We start from the raw sequence: 16,525 nt of genomic DNA, 5'->3' as shown, positions 1-16,525 counted from the left end.
CAGCTGTTGTTAGCAGTTCACAGATGAGCTGTATTAATGTGAAGAGTTGGAAAGTGGGAGGAAGGTGTGTAAACTGAATGTGTGTCACACTGTTTCTCAACTCAAATGCTATATGGCACCTTCTCCCTCATGGGTTATCCTCATAAACTATGTGAGGAAGAGGGCAGAGAGAGACCAAGAGAGGAGAGAGTGTATTTGACTGGAAAGTTATACGGAAAGGGAGAAAAAAAAGGAAAGAGCATATTTGTTTGAGAGCAGGTGAATGGCCAGAGATAAAGTCCATTCAGGCAGCAGTTTCACTCGTTCAGTAAAGATTCCAGGAGCGTGTGTCAGCGTGTTTGAACAGTGGGTCTGTGCAGATCATTGTGAGGGGAAAATCCACTCATTGTCACAATGTGTAGATTAAGTCGTTGCTGTGTATTTTGTGATCTCCTCTGGCCTTTTTGTATGACATTTGCATGTTCCCTCTGTGCCTGCAAAGGTTTTCTACCACCGTCCATTGTCGACTGGTGCTGGAGACACCTAAATGATGGATGTGTAAATGGGTGAACAGTATCACAAATAGTGCAGAAGACCAACCTTACTATGGTTATGCTTAGTTTTTCACAGTAGTGCATGGAGCTCTATGAAAATTTTCATTTTTACATTTCTGTACGTAGACGTCTTACTAATGTCTGACTAACAGCTGCTGGGTATAAGCCATAGTCATAATCTATTTTTTAGTTCCAGTAATCAGTGTAGATGGATACAACATCTGGTTCTTTTTGAGCTCTTTTCCTGTCTGATGCAGATAACAGAAGACCTTTACTTACAGAAGATATTTTGACTCGCCATGGCAGGAAAAACACAGGTGTAACTAACAATGTCATGAGTCATGGTCATGGTCAGCAGGCCAGCATCCACCCTACCAAGAACCTGAAACAAAAACAGCAACGCTAAATGTAAATCAGCCATTCAGCCTCACTCTTGTGCTTTTCTGATTGTGACTTGCACTCTGTGGAAAAAGGTCAAAACCCTTCAGTAAAAATGATAGCCTCTCATGATGGTAAACTATTGAGTCAGCTAGTTGCAAGATGTTTTCTTATGGATAACACCTGGATTCAGTATAAAAAATAAGTAACACTAATAATATTGTCAGCAAGGCAACACTATTAGTGTTACTTAACAAAGACAAGCTGAGCACTCAAAACGAAAGCAGCTGGTTGTTATCAACTTTGCTAGAAATTACATTAAAATAAAAATCATTTACCGCAGCAAGTAAGTTTTAAAGGATCGCTTAATGCAGTCCAGATTATGTCCTGTTTCTTTATTCAGTACAAAAAATGTTATCTTTGAAGATTACCCTGTCATTACTATTGTCTCCATAATACACAATCCCACTGGATGCTGTGTGAAATGCAACTAAAAACAAAATTCAGTGATTTGCAAATCTCATATACCTATATGGTTTCACAAAAGAATATAGAAAACAAAAAGGTTTAAACTGCGACATTTATCATTTCATGTAAATTCTTTTGAATTTGATGACATAAACACTTAAAACAAAGAAAGCTCAGACAGGGCAATTAAAGGGTTGTAAAAGTAAGTGGTACTAAAAAAGAGACAAGCCGTAGGAACATTTTGCAACTAATGTTATGCTAACTGGCAGTTGATTGGGTTTATATGATTGGGTCTAAAAAGAGCATGTTGGAGAGGACGAGTATCTCAGAGAAAAAGTGTTCAGTAATCAGAAATCATGGACGCCGTGTCCTCCAGACTAAAGAGAAGAGGGACAGTCCAGCTTGTGAGTCTGATTAATGTGGCAGGAGGTGTCTCTTATTTCTTAATTTTACACAAAGTTTTCTAATGTATTAAAACTGGATTTTAAAGATCTCTATAATTGTCACTCTGTCACTAACTGATCAAGTATTTATTAGTGTTTTTCTATCTACTCCTGCCCATCTGTTTTTCCCCTGAACTTCCTGTTCTGTACTTTCTCTTAACACTCTTTAGCACATGCGCGTGCCCACACACACACACACATACATACAGCAGCTGTCAGAACACACATTGATTGGGTTTATAGCTTGTTAGGAAAGTGGAGATCATATTTCAGCTCTGCTCATTAAGAGTCAGCACTGATGTCACTTTGGCTCCTTTTTTGGTTACATAACACACACACACACACACACACACATGCACGCGCGCATGCACGCACGCAAGCACGCACGCACACAGAGAGGGCTATAAAATTATAAAATGAATTGGAGCCAACCCTTAAACCATTGACTATACTGGCAGCTTTGTGAACATGTGACTGTAACATTTATTAGCATAAATGCACTCTCATGTGTATTACCGATTTCCATTCTTATTGCTTCTTGTGTGAATAACATCATACTGATAAAACATCTGCCTAATACAGTAACATTAATGCAACTGCAGCATGATCTTATTTTGCACCTTATTAAGTTAACCAGCAGTTTTATACTAATTTCACAGTGTACAATTTTAATCATTTTAAGTCTTAAAAACACCAGCTGGACACAGGATGTGGCTATGAATGGCAAACCAAACAAATCCGAAACTTGAGCAATTCGATAAGACTAATGCAACAAAAACACGGAAAGCTTTGGGAACCTCTGAGAACTGGCATCACGAAGACTTTTAAGACCTCATCATGAGGTCAGTGGCTTTATAAAACTAGTGATGTGTCAGCCTTCATTGCATTGTGACATGTGTTTTTAGTCAGTTGTGCATTTTATCATAAGCATAGTTAATGGGGGTATTGTATTACATTTTGACTACGATTGCATAATTACATAATCATTTGTTACTGCTCCTACGAGGTTCGGTTGGCACATAAAAACCATCAAAACAGAACTGACATGAAACAAGGGAATAACATTATTGCATTTTGGAAAACAGGCTGTAATTTGTGTCAGGAGCTGATCATCCAACAGGACCTGGCACTGCTCGAGTCACAGAGCAGCTGACCTAAGGAGAACAAAGTCGGCCGCCTCTTTATTCACTAACTGTGTTGTCATGTGGAGCAAAGCGGTTTGTATCTCAGTAAGATTTACAATCACTTTCTCCTACACACACACACAGAGTCTCCAAGAGCTTAGACAGACCACTAACCAAATGTCACATGACAGCCTTCAAAATAAAGCTCTTGCATAACCGAAAGGGCCTGGAAGCAGAGAGTCTGTTTACAATGATCCAGTCTGAATTTGGATGACTTTCTGTAGGCTTTCTTTGTGTGTGTGTGTGTGTGTGTGTGTGTGTGTGTGTGTGTGTGTGTGTGTGTGTGTGTGTGTGTGTGTGTATTTGTCTGTATCTGTGTTTGGTCTCTATGCCCTCAGACATTGCTCACATCTTTCATCTCACTGTCCTGATGTTCATCAGCTGAGCGTAACATCACAAAGCAAGCTGAAACACGACATCAGCAAAACCAACATGAACAAACATGTTAGTAGGCGCTGGTACTTTCTAACAAAGTAGTTGAGGGTCTGCTTATTTAAAAGTTAACTTAGAAAGTTAACTATAAACCTCCTTTTTGACAAAACACACAAATATAAACCACATGTTGTAAACGAACTATTTCATACTTCAGGGGTGTTAAACTCCCTTCAGTTAATGGGCCGTATGAAGCTCAGTTTGATTCCATTAAAAAATTCCATAGCTTAGATTTCCTTTAATGTTAAGAAAGCTTGATATAAAGTTAAAGACACAAAAGATTGACTAAACAAGATGCCACCCATCCAGGCAATCAATTCAGGCAGCAAGTTTACTAGTTAGGCTGTGTATTGAGCATACAGTGACCTGAGTACAATACTCTATGGTAGACATTTGGGAACTTAACGTGAATTCAGGTCAAAAAGAAAAACAATACAGGTGACACGAAGTGGTGGGTCCTGAAATAAAGTTTCTTTGAAGCATCAATTGAAGCAACTACCAATGAGAGCGCAGCAAAGAGTTAAGTGACATATATTTGAGCTACCTAGGCAAGTAGAGCCTGGAAAGCTAGCTAGATGACTGAAATTAAAAAGCAAGAGAATCGCTCCGTGTGGATGCAGCTTCCATGGTTTTTCACTGGTTGACATTCCACATTGTGTTTGCCTAGGTGACCCAGAACTGTTGAATGGTAGAGCTGCATCATCTCCATTCATCCTAACAGACCTTTTTTTTTAAAGCAATGGTAGATCATAGAGCCTCGCACTAGTTCAGAAAGTTAGCAACATATGCTAGCAGTGCTATACAGATATAGCAGCACAAAAGTTTGAGATGCATTTTTAAAAGGTAAGAAGTTAAAAAAGAAGCTGTCCGCTAAGCACTTGCAGGCACTATTTTTAAGGTTATATGACCCAGGTAACAAACGTGAATTCTGAACCCTGGCTGACACAACTGAGTTAATCAAGGGCTCTGGCATTATTTACCCGGACATATGTCAATCATTGGTGTCCTGCACTTTCATTGGTAGTCCTTTCATTCAACTGCCAGTGGTTATTTCACCCATAGTCATGCGGAGTCTTCAAATGTCATTCACTTCCTGTGTGGGTGCAGCTTTAACAACGTGTTATTACATTCACACTAAAGACCACAGTGGCTCTAAAATAGCATATCTTGAACAGGTTTTGGAAGGAAATGCTATTTTACTATTTATGATGCAAAAAAGTTGACATACTCTAGAAATGCTTTTAACTTTCCATGCATTTTCTCACCCATACAAGTGCCCACTAGGAGTAGCAATGGATTTTATTGAAAAACCCCAAAATATTAATGACTAATGATTAATCAGTGGCAAAGCTATCCAGTGGGCTTGAGTGAATGCACGCTTGACACCACTGGCCTGTTTTCTTGACTGCTTATTTAACTCAGGGTCATAGAGAGGCTGGGATCTAACCCAGCTGGCACAAGGCGAGGGCAGGAGGGTGCCAGTCCATCATTGGGCTAACACAAAGAGACTGACCATTACCTGCCAGAGTGTGTTGTCTCCTTCAAGCTTTCCAGTATTCCTAGGGTTTTTCATGCCTTTTTGGTGCTCATAGTTATTTTCTGGACTTCAGGTACTTTCTGTGGAGTTTGGACTTTTGTCAAACTCAAAACCGTTCTGCATTCAAGCGATGGTGCTAAAATGCTGCATGCCCGACTGCCCTCATTTCAAACATGCATGCACCTTAAAATGAAACCTCAGTCTTGTTTACAGCCTGTGGGAGTAGAGTTTATATACACACACATTCTCAGTCTGCCACTAAGCACTCAAACACAACATATTTTTATGCCAAATATTCTTTATTTCTCAGGGTATAAAACATCTGTACAAATATATCAAACACAAACCAAAGCCCTCGGTTAAACAGAGAATTGCAGCAGTGTTTTTATATGCAGAGAAAATGAAAACACTGGCGCTTCACACAGGCTCAGTGGACTGGTTTCCTAAGAGAAGCTTTCAGCTGGTGTCTCTTGTGAGTGAGCTCAGGTGTCCTCTAGGGGGTATCAACCTCAGTAAAACAATCGAACCTCAAAAATGAGACCTTCTGTTGGCAATGCTTCTGTTTACACTCACATAACCACGTGGTGCAGTCTTGTGCAATCAGAAATTAGGTCAACATGGGCATTTAGTGCCCAGTTAGGTCTAAATGTGCATGAAGTTGCACATTTAGACCTAAAGTAAACAGAGGATCAGTTCTTGTTGTAGTCTGACTCAAACATTTTCCTATTGGATGACTTTAACTTGCTATCCAATAGCACTACACAAGTTACTTATTGATAAATGTCCTCAGCAGGGATAATTAGGTCACTCTGGAATCCAGTTCCAGCACCAAATCTACTGCAATAGCTAAACTCAACCACATCTCTGAAAACTCATAGCTCAATAACACCTATAAAACTCCTGACTTTGGACCTGCTCCAAACACAGAACATTTCTGTCTTAGCTTTAGAAGAATACCAGCACACCACATGTCTTCTCTGACTGTCTTTAAACACTGTTCACTTCCAGAGACCGATCTGTTCTACATTGCAAAGCCTTACATCCATCATACAGTGCAGGGTGCATGCTGCTGTTGAACACTTGGGGGAAATGGGGGGGGGGCAGCTAAAAGCTATGCTGTTTTCTGGTGGCACAGTCATAGTCTTACACATTAAAAGTTGTATCACATGACAGCAGTTTGAATTGTAATATCCTATTAATCAGTCAGTCGTGAACAGAGTGGCATAATTTGCATGCTTTATGGAGTCACATTTTAATGTATGAGGAGGAGAAAAAAACATCAAGGAGGATTTACCCTGAAATCTAACTCAGACCTATGTAAGAATATGTTGATTTAATGTATTTCAGTAGGTATACATTTTTAAAAAAAAATGAATATTTACTGAAAGACTGCAGTGAGCAAACATCCTGCTTTCCAGAAATTTTAAACTAGGTAAAAGCTGATAAAGGGAAAAACAAGCTATGATAAAGACTCTGCATGACCTTTAGCCTACTTTACTGCACCATCAGCCAAGACTGCACGCAAACAGCAAGACAAGTAACCTATTATGCCTTTTCTCCTGCAAGAAACAATGCGTTTGCTATCAAGCCTAAAACACCGTGAAACAGTGAAACAGTGAAACCATTCAGTCTCCACTGTAACATCTTCAATAGAAAGCTACCAAGCAGCTCTAGTAAAACCCATTCTAAAGCTGATCTGTTTTGCTTTTCCTTATTTTCTGTTATACATCAACTGTTACACTCATGGATGGTCGTATTAAACACAGGCAAATTTTCAAATAATGACATCAGATATCCCTGTGAGCCCAAAGGCTGAGGCTGTTTTTTTGATGTTTTTTGGATGTTTATCTTTATGATGTCACTGAGAGGTGATGACTTTAATATGGTAATTTCTGAGCACAGAAGCTCCACCCACCTGCCAACCTGTTCAGACCTTCTGTTTACAAGAGGAATCCAAAAAAGGTTGAAAGGGCCTAAAAACAGTTTGTTTCAGACAGAAGATGACAGAAGGCCCAGTGCAAGACACATAAGGATTATTTTGAACTATGACTCATGCAAAGGTACTCTAGAGTCCAAGAATAAATATGAAGCTGAAAATGAGCACAAGAGTGTAATTTACTAATTGGCTAAAAATATGCAACTCTGACAGAAAACACTACGTGGATTCCAAACTGTGGATATTTTAATCTAAATAAAACATTTCTTATTTTTCAAAGTCTCATTATTAAGATGAATTGAACTTCCCAGGCACAACATGGCTTACTCTGTTTCACACCAGTAAAGAACCCAACAGCCACAGATGTGATGCGGGGTAGTTCTTTGGGGGAAAATGCTTATTTTTGAGAACTGTACAAGGTTTTAACGCCACGCTTAAAAGCCAAAATACCTGTCAGTTACACATCCACAGCCTCAGTTATTTTTATGTCACTAACAATACAAGAAGCAAAATATGTCATTAAATCAAATCTTTTAAACCATTTTAAGACCCTGAGCTTTAAACCATTTGCCCAGGCCATCCTTTTTGGTGCCTCATTGGTGGATATGTATGCTGGCTCTTGTATATATTTTTACTGTACTCTTTACTCTGTGCTGTTTAGAATCTGGTCTGTGATATGTTTTCTGAAAGCCGCAAGCTGAAATGTGTCAGTCAAATAATAAATCTGTTTTTCATAATATAATTATCTTTTTTTTCTAATAAATTCTGACATTTAACTGGGAAGTGAGATAAAACTTCCAAATTTTGAAATGCAGCTATGACAGTGTTCATGTCTCTATGAATAATTGTGTTTTATGCTACAAAATGGCATAACAAACATTGTGCTCTTTCCTGTCTGCTGCAGTGACTTTAATACAACGGGCCTTTTTAGACGGAGACACTGAAGAAAAATAAAACAGACCCTGCTGGTCTGTGCTCTCGGTTTAGTAACTATGGTGTACGAAGGAAGGTGTGGCAGCTGAGTGTGTGACAGCCACATGTTTTCCATCTTCACTTTTGTTTTTATTGCTGCTTTACAACACATAAAGCTACATCTATTTGAGAGAGGACAGCCTGCAAGCACTATCACAGAAAACAGTAAACACAGGGTTGGCTATAACAGTGAGGGCAGAAAAACGGGTGGTTAACATTGCTAGTAGAAAATTCAAACTTCACAGTCTTAATTGCATTTAAGAGAAAAGGTGAAGACACTTTCTTTTTTTCTTTTTTTTGCAAACTTACAGAAACAAGCACATGCAAAGAGCACTGGGTGGGTTTAATTACATTACGTGCTCATAGTTAAGGTTGTTTAAGTGTCTGCAAAGATAAATCAAACCCACATCAAGCAGAACAAATATCTAACATCAATTGGCTTTTATTTGCCTGCCTTGCAGCTTGTGCCTGTAGATGATTTAGATTCGAATGTCTCAGTTTTAAACTGAATTCTTCATTTCCATGTGAAAAGAGCCACTTGAGTACTGCACTGAGCAACGTTCTCGTTTGTGGAACAATGCGATCATGAATTACAAAATGTCCTCCTGCCCGATTAAGGTCAAGCACCAGTCACCAGCACAGTGCAGAGATTTATATTTAACCACGCCACACTGGTACCACTCTATTTTAACAGATTGTTCAGTCTTTCAGTAATAATGGGGGCTAGATGAAGATGATAAAATACCACAGCTACCAGTGGAAACCCAAAGTGGGTCACTGAGTCCTGGATCCAGGTTGTATCTTCTTGACTAAAGATACAACTTGCTATTAGAGAGCAGTGGATATTCAGACATGCTTTTTAACATATTATGATTTTTTCTTCATTATCTGGCTCCTTATTCTTTGAAATCTCACTTTTGATCAAAGCACAAGAAGAAAGACATGATTGGCACCTATCCAAAGCCTAAGCCTCACCGAACCTTTTTCTGTCAGGACACGCTGAAAACTATGCTTAATTTCATACCAGATCTAACAGCATAATTGTCCAGATCAGCACTACAATAAAAGGGGAAAACCTGATCCAGGTTATAGACTAAACATGTCTGTCACCAGGAAATACTTAACAGTTTAATAAAGTTTTTTTTTTTTTCATTATGAATAACAATGGCCCCAGTTATAAAAAGCAGCTCTAAAATTAACTGAGGGTTGGACTTGTTCTGACTATAATTATAGCCACTGATCATTGTCTGGGTCAGAAACTCCAAAATGACAACGTTTGGTCTGGTCTGGTCTATTTCAGTTAGCAGTTCTTTCTAATCATGGGCATCTGAAACCAGACTAAATTTAGAAGCAAGTTAAAAAAAAGGACCAGGAATTGGACGCACAGTTTTTAAGCCACCAATAATAACAATTATATTCTGAAGACAGTCCAGTTCCCCTCCAGGGTTCGTAACCAGGCTGCATAAATCCATTATAGGTTGGATCTAACTCCAGAGAAAACACAGTTCCAAGTTCCTGTTCAAATCTGTACCAGTCTAATCCTGAACAATATTATCACATCTTCTGCTAGTCCCACAATAGAACTGGTTCATGCCAGTTTAATTCCAGGAGACACAGCACCACCTTCTCCTGCAGGGAGGCTCAGTAGTAAATCTCATCCAGAATCCAGAATGGGGGCTAAAAACAAAATATTTTACATCTGTGACACTTCCCAGCCGCAGTCCAGGAGAGGTCCTGTATCCGTCTCCTTTTAAAGAAAAAACCACCTTTCTGTGCTTGTCAACTAAAACCCAGCTGAATCAGACAAGAATAAAGTCTCCTCTAAGCCACACAACAGTACCTTCTCCACCACGACTTTGACAGACTTTTCATCTTGTCCGGTGTCTGTCTTTGCTTTTTTCTGCGTTTCTTTTTCCCCCTTTGGTGCTTATGGGAGCTGTAGTTCTGCAGGCTGGCCAATATGGCTGTGTCAAACACTTCCTTGAGATTTTTTTGGGTCAGCGAAGAGCACTCTAAGTAGGCCACTGCTCCAATCTCCATCGCACAGTCCTGGGCATCCACTGGGTCCACAGGTCTTTCACGGTACTTCGCCAGATCAATGAGGACCTAAAGAAAATTACAAAAATATGAAATAAATATACTTACTAGTTTAAGCAAATAGCATCACATCACCCCAATACTATTTGTCTTAGAATTGCTTTTTACATTTTAATTGAGCCTTTTAAGGTATATCTGGATCTGACTTTAAGTTATATCTCTTTCCCCCTTGGATGCCTATTAGAGTCAAATCTCATCTTTATGGGGGAAAGACATACAGCATAAAAGTAGATCCAGGTGTGACCCTTGTGGCTGTTTTAAAGTCAAGAGGGTGACTGCATGTTTACATGAGCACCGGCCTGAGGAGATCCTTCTCACAGAGTTAGTTATTGTTTTCCCTTTTCAGTCCTCTTAATCTGTATTGCCTGATTTTAGTCTTCCTTTTTATAATTTTTTACATTTTTGCCTGTTTTGTATGTTTTTCGTCTAAGCTCTTGTTTGTCTCTTTTTCTTAAATGAATTAGTCTTATGTTTTTGCCTGTCTGCCAATTGCTACTTGCTGGAAATGGACTGACATTTGTACTGATCATTCAAAGTGCTTTAGACTACAACAGATATATATATATATATATATATATATATATATATATATATATATATATATATATATATATATATACCCAGCATCATCGAAAAACGTGTAAGCAAAAACGTGAAATCTACGAGAGTCAAAACATGAAGTGGACATGAAAATGGACACGGTGGACCAGCGTGTTTATTACACGCTTTGATATCAGATTGCATCTTCATACTTTCATTAAGGGTAAATTGCATCCATGGTCAATTTTAGAATTGCCAGTTAAACTCACATATCTTTTTACTGTGGGACGAAGCCAGAAAGATTAGAATCTGACAACACTGACGTATAGCAGGAACACATTTGCAGGAACCTGCTTGCTGTAAAGTGACAGTACTGACCTCAGCACACAATCAGTTGAGGAGACGGGAAAGATGCATCTGTACAGGCTTTAGCGTTTTTATGCACTGGGTAAGTTGCACAAAAAGGTTTTATAATCCAAACAGCTACAGCCCCTGAGTATACATGCATGTGCTTTTTCCTACAAACACATTATGCAATGCCAAAATTGCATTTGGTCATAATGTCGAAAGTTGCAACATTACCAACTTGTGACATTGCGACAACTCTTCTATGTGGTCACAAAAAAACATCCAGACAGCACGGAGACTTGGACATTTACGAGGCTCCAGTTTGTGGTGCTGCTAAACGATGCTGTGTTTCTAATATTTACTCTACCCTGACTGATTTAAATGGAGCAGACAAAATGTATAAACCTCGACAGTGGTATAACTAAAGCTGCCAAAATGACCATAAAGGTGAATAAATATTTCTCTACAAGAGAATCAACACCAGCTGAACGTCATAACCTTCAAAATGTTACAGTTTAATTCTAGATTCACAACCAAGCTGTGCAATAACTATAATAACGCTTCCATTTAGTTTGTGCATGGTGTCATTGGTTTACACAATGATAAGAATGATAAGAGAGAGAAACAGGCAATAGAATTACATAAATTGTGATTTATGTACAGGATAAAAATCAACACCTTGACATCCTCTCTGAGATCACACTGCGTCCCGACAAGAACCAGCGGCGCAAAGGGGGCGTGTTTCCGAATCTCTGGTACCCACTTCTCAGGAACGTTCTGAAATGAGGCAGGGCTGACGACGCTGAAGCACAGCAGGAACACATCTGCACTGGTGTAACACAGAGGGCGCAGCTTGTCGAACTCATCCTGGAAAGGTTGTGAGAGACCGAGAGTGTTCACACAGAGATACTGTGATTCATCACTGCCTACCTCTGCTTCAAGGCAGTGGTTCTTAAGCTAAAGGGCGGGCCCCACTGCAGGTGGGATGATGAGGGCTAGGAGTAACACTATGTTCAATTAATGTGATTTTGTTTTTAATATATAGCATACTTAAGCTATCATGCTAACCTTTAGTTTATTAAAATTCACCTCAGATCCCTTTTTACTGTTCATGATAGATAATAATTGGTAGAAGAGTGTGAACTTTATTTCTGCTTCTGGGGTGAAGCCTATCAGAAAAAGTTTGAGAAGCACATTTTATCAAAACCTAAAAATTGTCTTTCTGTTTTTCCTTGATCTCCAATTTTATCTTTCCTCTCTCATTCAATGTTCCACTGTTTTTGAGGGCAGCTGATCATTGTAGTGATAATCTACCATATTATCCCAACAGTGCACTTTTCTCTGGAAGTGCAGGTTTAACTTTAGTTTCTTGAGTTTCCAGAAGTAGAATGGGAGGAGCAATCAGCTATCAGGACCCTCTTCTGTTGGATTTATGAAACAAGCCCTGTCTCTAAAATTAGATTAAGCTTCAAGCTTTTATTTTTGACATGGCATGCTATAGCATCCCCCTAGTTATGCTGCTATAAGCTCTCACTGGTGGGAGACTTTCCATGAACAGAGCATTTTCATTCTCCTCTGAGATGCATTTTTTGTTTGTTTGTTTGTTTGTTTGTTTGTTTGTTTGAAACGGTCATACATGAATTCATGAAACAGTGATGTCCTCTAAGTTTCCAGGTTTTTTGTTTGTCTGTGAACACGGTTATTTATCTGTCTAGATTAACTCATTCTTTATGAAATTAGTCATTTCAATTTTAAAGTAAAAAATAAAAAATAAGTTAAATACAAATGTCTACATTCAGAGGCTGAAGGGAATGGTAGTGAAATGAATCATTTTGCGCTCACACAAGACCACACTTTGAGTCATACACATTATAGATATTTTACTTTTCTTTTGTCTAATTTTAATATGTAATTAGTTGAAAATATGTTATAAATAATCATTAGAAACTACTTGATAAGGTGTATAAAAAGATGATGGTTTGGTTTAAAATACTGCGGCTTCCTCTTCTTTTTAACCTCCGTTTTCTCAGTTGCCACAGTGATGTGTTCCCACTGTAGCATCTGCACAGCAGAGACCTGAAATGTACTGTAGTGATTAGTTTAACGGTTAAAGAAAAAAGAAAATCATTTCCATCAACGTGGACAAATAAATGACCTTTTTGTGATTCTTTTGCCATTTGCTATAGAACCAGGGTGATTGTACAACTGATGATGTGGAATGCAGACTGTGGAATGCACTTCCTATATTTCTACAGCGTTCAGACTCTGTGGAGACCTTCAAAAAAGCAGCTAAGGACATTTTTATTTCAAAAAGCTTTTAATTAGACCAGGGCTTTTATGATGTATTTGTGATTGTATTGAGTTTTTGTTACCTCTCTTGTGAAACACTTTGTGACATATGTCTGTGAAAAGTGCTATATAAATAAACTTTTACTTACTGATTTACTTTACTGTTTCTCTTCCTGCTAAAAATAAGTTCTTTCTCCCCATTGTCACCAAATCCTTTCTCATAGGGCATCAGCTGATGGTTGCAGTTTCCAGATACTACAAACTGTCTTACATATAAATACAGCTGAAGTGAGCTGAAAAATGGTGATTATAATGTTTTTTACATGTTACATGTCAAGGTTATTACAGCTAACTAAAACGAAACTTAAAAACTAAAACTAGATGTGAAACTAAAATAAAAATAAAACTAGAACCAAATGAAATGATTTTTTAAACTTAAACTAACAAAAATAAAATAAAAACATAGAGGAAATGTCCATTTTTAGTTTTAATGTTTGAGTATTTGTTACTTTGGATCAAATAAATGTATTACATCTTGCCTGATGAGTCACTGATAGACTTGTTTTTTTGAGACTCTATTTACAAGACTGTGAGCTGACTGTGAGTTAAAATGTTTTGGGGTTTTTTTGTTATACCTATAGTAATTTTCCTAAATCTTGCCTCCGATTATTATTATTATGCCCTCAAAAATAATACTTAAAAAACTAACACTGAAACTAATAAAACATAAATTAAAACTAAACATTTTTGAACAATAAAAACTAAACTGAAATAAGAAAATCCACTCTGGAAACTTACTGAAACTAAACTGAATTAAAAACAAAAAGTCAAAATGAAGTAAAAATAAAAACTCATTAGAAAAAAAAAACTATAATAACTCTGGTGCATGATTATGTGATTATACTGCATGTGTGGTGATTTTGTTTTACCCTATGTGTTTTATCTCTATCAGCATATACCCTCTGTTTGATGTTTAACCAGTTGTAGCTTATCACAGTGTTCTACATCTTCCACTATCTTCAAACAAACATCTACTCCTTCGCAAATGTAGACAGAATTACATCACTTCCTGTGTGCCAGAGAGTTATTCCAAGGAAAGACCTAGAGATACACAAAACACTGATTTATTTTTAGTCTGTGAGTAATCCTAATCTATGTTCCTGTCATCTATGAAACATCCCTGCAATGTAGAACCTAATGAACTTCATGTTTTAACCTGTTTACATGTTATCCCACTGACTAGGGCTAGGACGTGCATTGTCCTGTTTCAATGCAGCCTTTTCAGCACGTCTTACCCCTCTTCCCTCCCATTTCCTTTGTAGCTCAGGCAAAAAAAAAAAAGGCATTTGTCTTACTGGATGCTACTCAGACAGGCAAGAAAGAAAGAAAGAATGATTTCCTTGGGAGAGGCATTGTGTCCAACATGAATTTAAAAAAAGAACAACAGGAAACACTGTCCTCTGAGTGTCTAGTGTTTGTACAGAGGTCACTGACCTGTCCAGCTGTGTCACAGAGTTGTAGTTTAACTGGCTGCCCGTCCACTGATACCACCGCTACATGCACACACACACACACACACACACACACACACACACACACACACACACACACACACACACACACAAATCATCTTGAGGTTAGTATCACCAATGTAAGGTTTACTGTTGTAATAAAATGACAAACTTTGACTTTGATGACAACACAACACAAACTGGCAAAAAAGTCAGTATGATAAAAAAAATTAAAAGAATATGAAATAAAATATTTAATATATTAAATAAGTCAAGTAAACACATAAATCAATCCCTTGAGACAGCGTCTAGTAGGCAAAACTTTGGCTGTGTGAAATAGGATCATTAAAGCCAAAGACATCATTTCTAACACTTGATGAACTGAAACATAGATCATTGAATTTATTGGATCCTATGAACCATGTCATGAGTTTCTCCTATTTTTTACCTGAGAAGTTGTCAAACGCAGTCGGGACGTACTCGGTTGGATAGCCGTTGGTGGTGTAGCTGACCACCAGGCTGGTTTTCCCCACAGCCCCGTCCCCGACCAGGACGCACTTCACCCGCTTCTCCGCTGCTCCGGCTCCCGCTGACCCTGCCGCGGATCGCCGCGTCCTGCCCGAGCCTCTGTCCCGGCTCCGGACCCTCCGCGGGGGCACAGGCGGAGCAGGGGACACCGGTGCCGGCTTGTAGCAGCCATCGCCCCGCTGGGGCATCTGGCACGGAGAGGAGGGTGACATGGAGCCCGAGGAGACCCGGGCGGGAGGTTCAGTCCTGTTGAGGGCCAGTTTTCACTCCGTCCATTCTTCCGTTAACGTCCGCCACAGTTTGTCAACTGACTTTATGTGGTAGCCGAAACCCTCTTCCTTTTAGTTACCATGGTTAAATCACCAAGGTTGGACCCGAGACTCACACAACACAGCCCCTTTAAGCGTCATGATTTATTAAATTATTAATGAGAGTCCGATTCTAAGAGCGGAGGATGAATTAACGTTGGCCGCTGGTCTGAGTCTATGTCCGTCCAGACGTCCAACGGACAGACCCGCCGCTAACTCCCCTTCAGTGACATCACGGTGCCTGTGTGTGTGTGTGTGTGTGTGTGTGTGTGTGCTTGGATTACAGGTGTTGTGGGGACACATAGCGGTTGCACGCACTCACACTGTATGGACTTGCCACTCTTCGGAGGACAAACTATGTCTTACAAATCCATTAAGGTTTAGATTGATGTTGGTGTTAACTAAGTAAAAAAAGTAGTAGACGATGGTTTCATAGACTGAAATTTGATCTATTTTTTCCCTCTTTTTTCCTGTTGCTTTTGTTTTCTTTGTTTTGAAAATGCTCTGCTGCTTTCATCAAGCATTATAGTGGCGTTTTCCTTGTATGAAATATCAGCATTATAGTCTAACATCTTTATTTTCATTTTTTGAAATGAAAACCATGGTATGTGGTTTTCTCTTCTTTTTGTCTATTCTGGAGTACTTACTGCAAATCGCATACCACATCTTATCACACCACAGGAAAGCTGGTTTACTGGTAGCCTATTATGTACTTTACTACTGGAACTTAAAAACAAACTGAAGTCAAACATAGAGGAACAAAAGATCCCCAGTTCACAGAGACACAAATGCCTTGTGGTTTGCATATATATATATATATATATACACATGGATATACAGTATATGAGGGGGGAAAAGTTTTGTCCAATTGTAATGAAAGTCAATATTTGGTGTGACCACCTCTATTCTTCAACACAGTCTGAACTCTCATAGCCAGCTTTCTTGTGATTTCTTTAAGTAGTCTTCAGGAATAGTTCTATAGGCTTCTTGTAGGACATTCAAAGTTCTTTTTTGGACATTG

The 16,525-nt window shown here is 38.8% G+C and overlaps 1 protein-coding gene across 1 annotated transcript; it reads right to left on the bottom strand.

The window, feature by feature from the left end:
* Nucleotides 1-5,253: 5,253 nt before the first annotated feature.
* On the bottom strand, nt 5,254-15,726 carry rhoua (ras homolog family member Ua). Its single transcript, XM_040011876.1, has 4 exons — nt 15,117-15,726; nt 14,652-14,710; nt 11,547-11,735; nt 5,254-9,989 (listed from the first exon to the last, which is right to left on the bottom strand). The coding sequence occupies exons 1-4, from the start codon at nt 15,406-15,408 to the stop codon at nt 9,705-9,707; spliced, it is 825 nt and encodes a 274-aa protein (XP_039867810.1). The 5' UTR covers nt 15,409-15,726; the 3' UTR covers nt 5,254-9,704.
* Nucleotides 15,727-16,525: the final 799 nt, after the last annotated feature.

The sequence above is a fragment of the Simochromis diagramma genome, unplaced genomic scaffold, assembly GCF_900408965.1.
Source record: "Simochromis diagramma unplaced genomic scaffold, fSimDia1.1 OVJJ01000603.1, whole genome shotgun sequence".
Taxonomy (NCBI): Eukaryota; Metazoa; Chordata; class Actinopteri; order Cichliformes; family Cichlidae; genus Simochromis; species Simochromis diagramma.
Note: the sequence above shows the minus strand (reverse complement) of the source record. Positions and strands in the feature narration are given on the sequence as shown.

Bases quoted from the DNA above. Each gene is read 5' to 3' on its own strand.
- rhoua (XM_040011876.1), bottom strand. From the start codon at position 15,408: ATGTCACCCTCCTCTCCGTGCCAGATGCCCCAGCGGGGCGATGGCTGC. The intron at 14,711-15,116 runs GTAAAAAATAGG...GTGTGCATGTAG, and splicing joins TGCGTTTGACAACTTCTCAG to CGGTGGTATCAGTGGACGGG. The intron at 9,990-11,546 runs GTGTTGATTTTT...AATTTTCTTTAG, and splicing joins ATCTCAGAGAGGATGTCAAG to GTCCTCATTGATCTGGCGAA.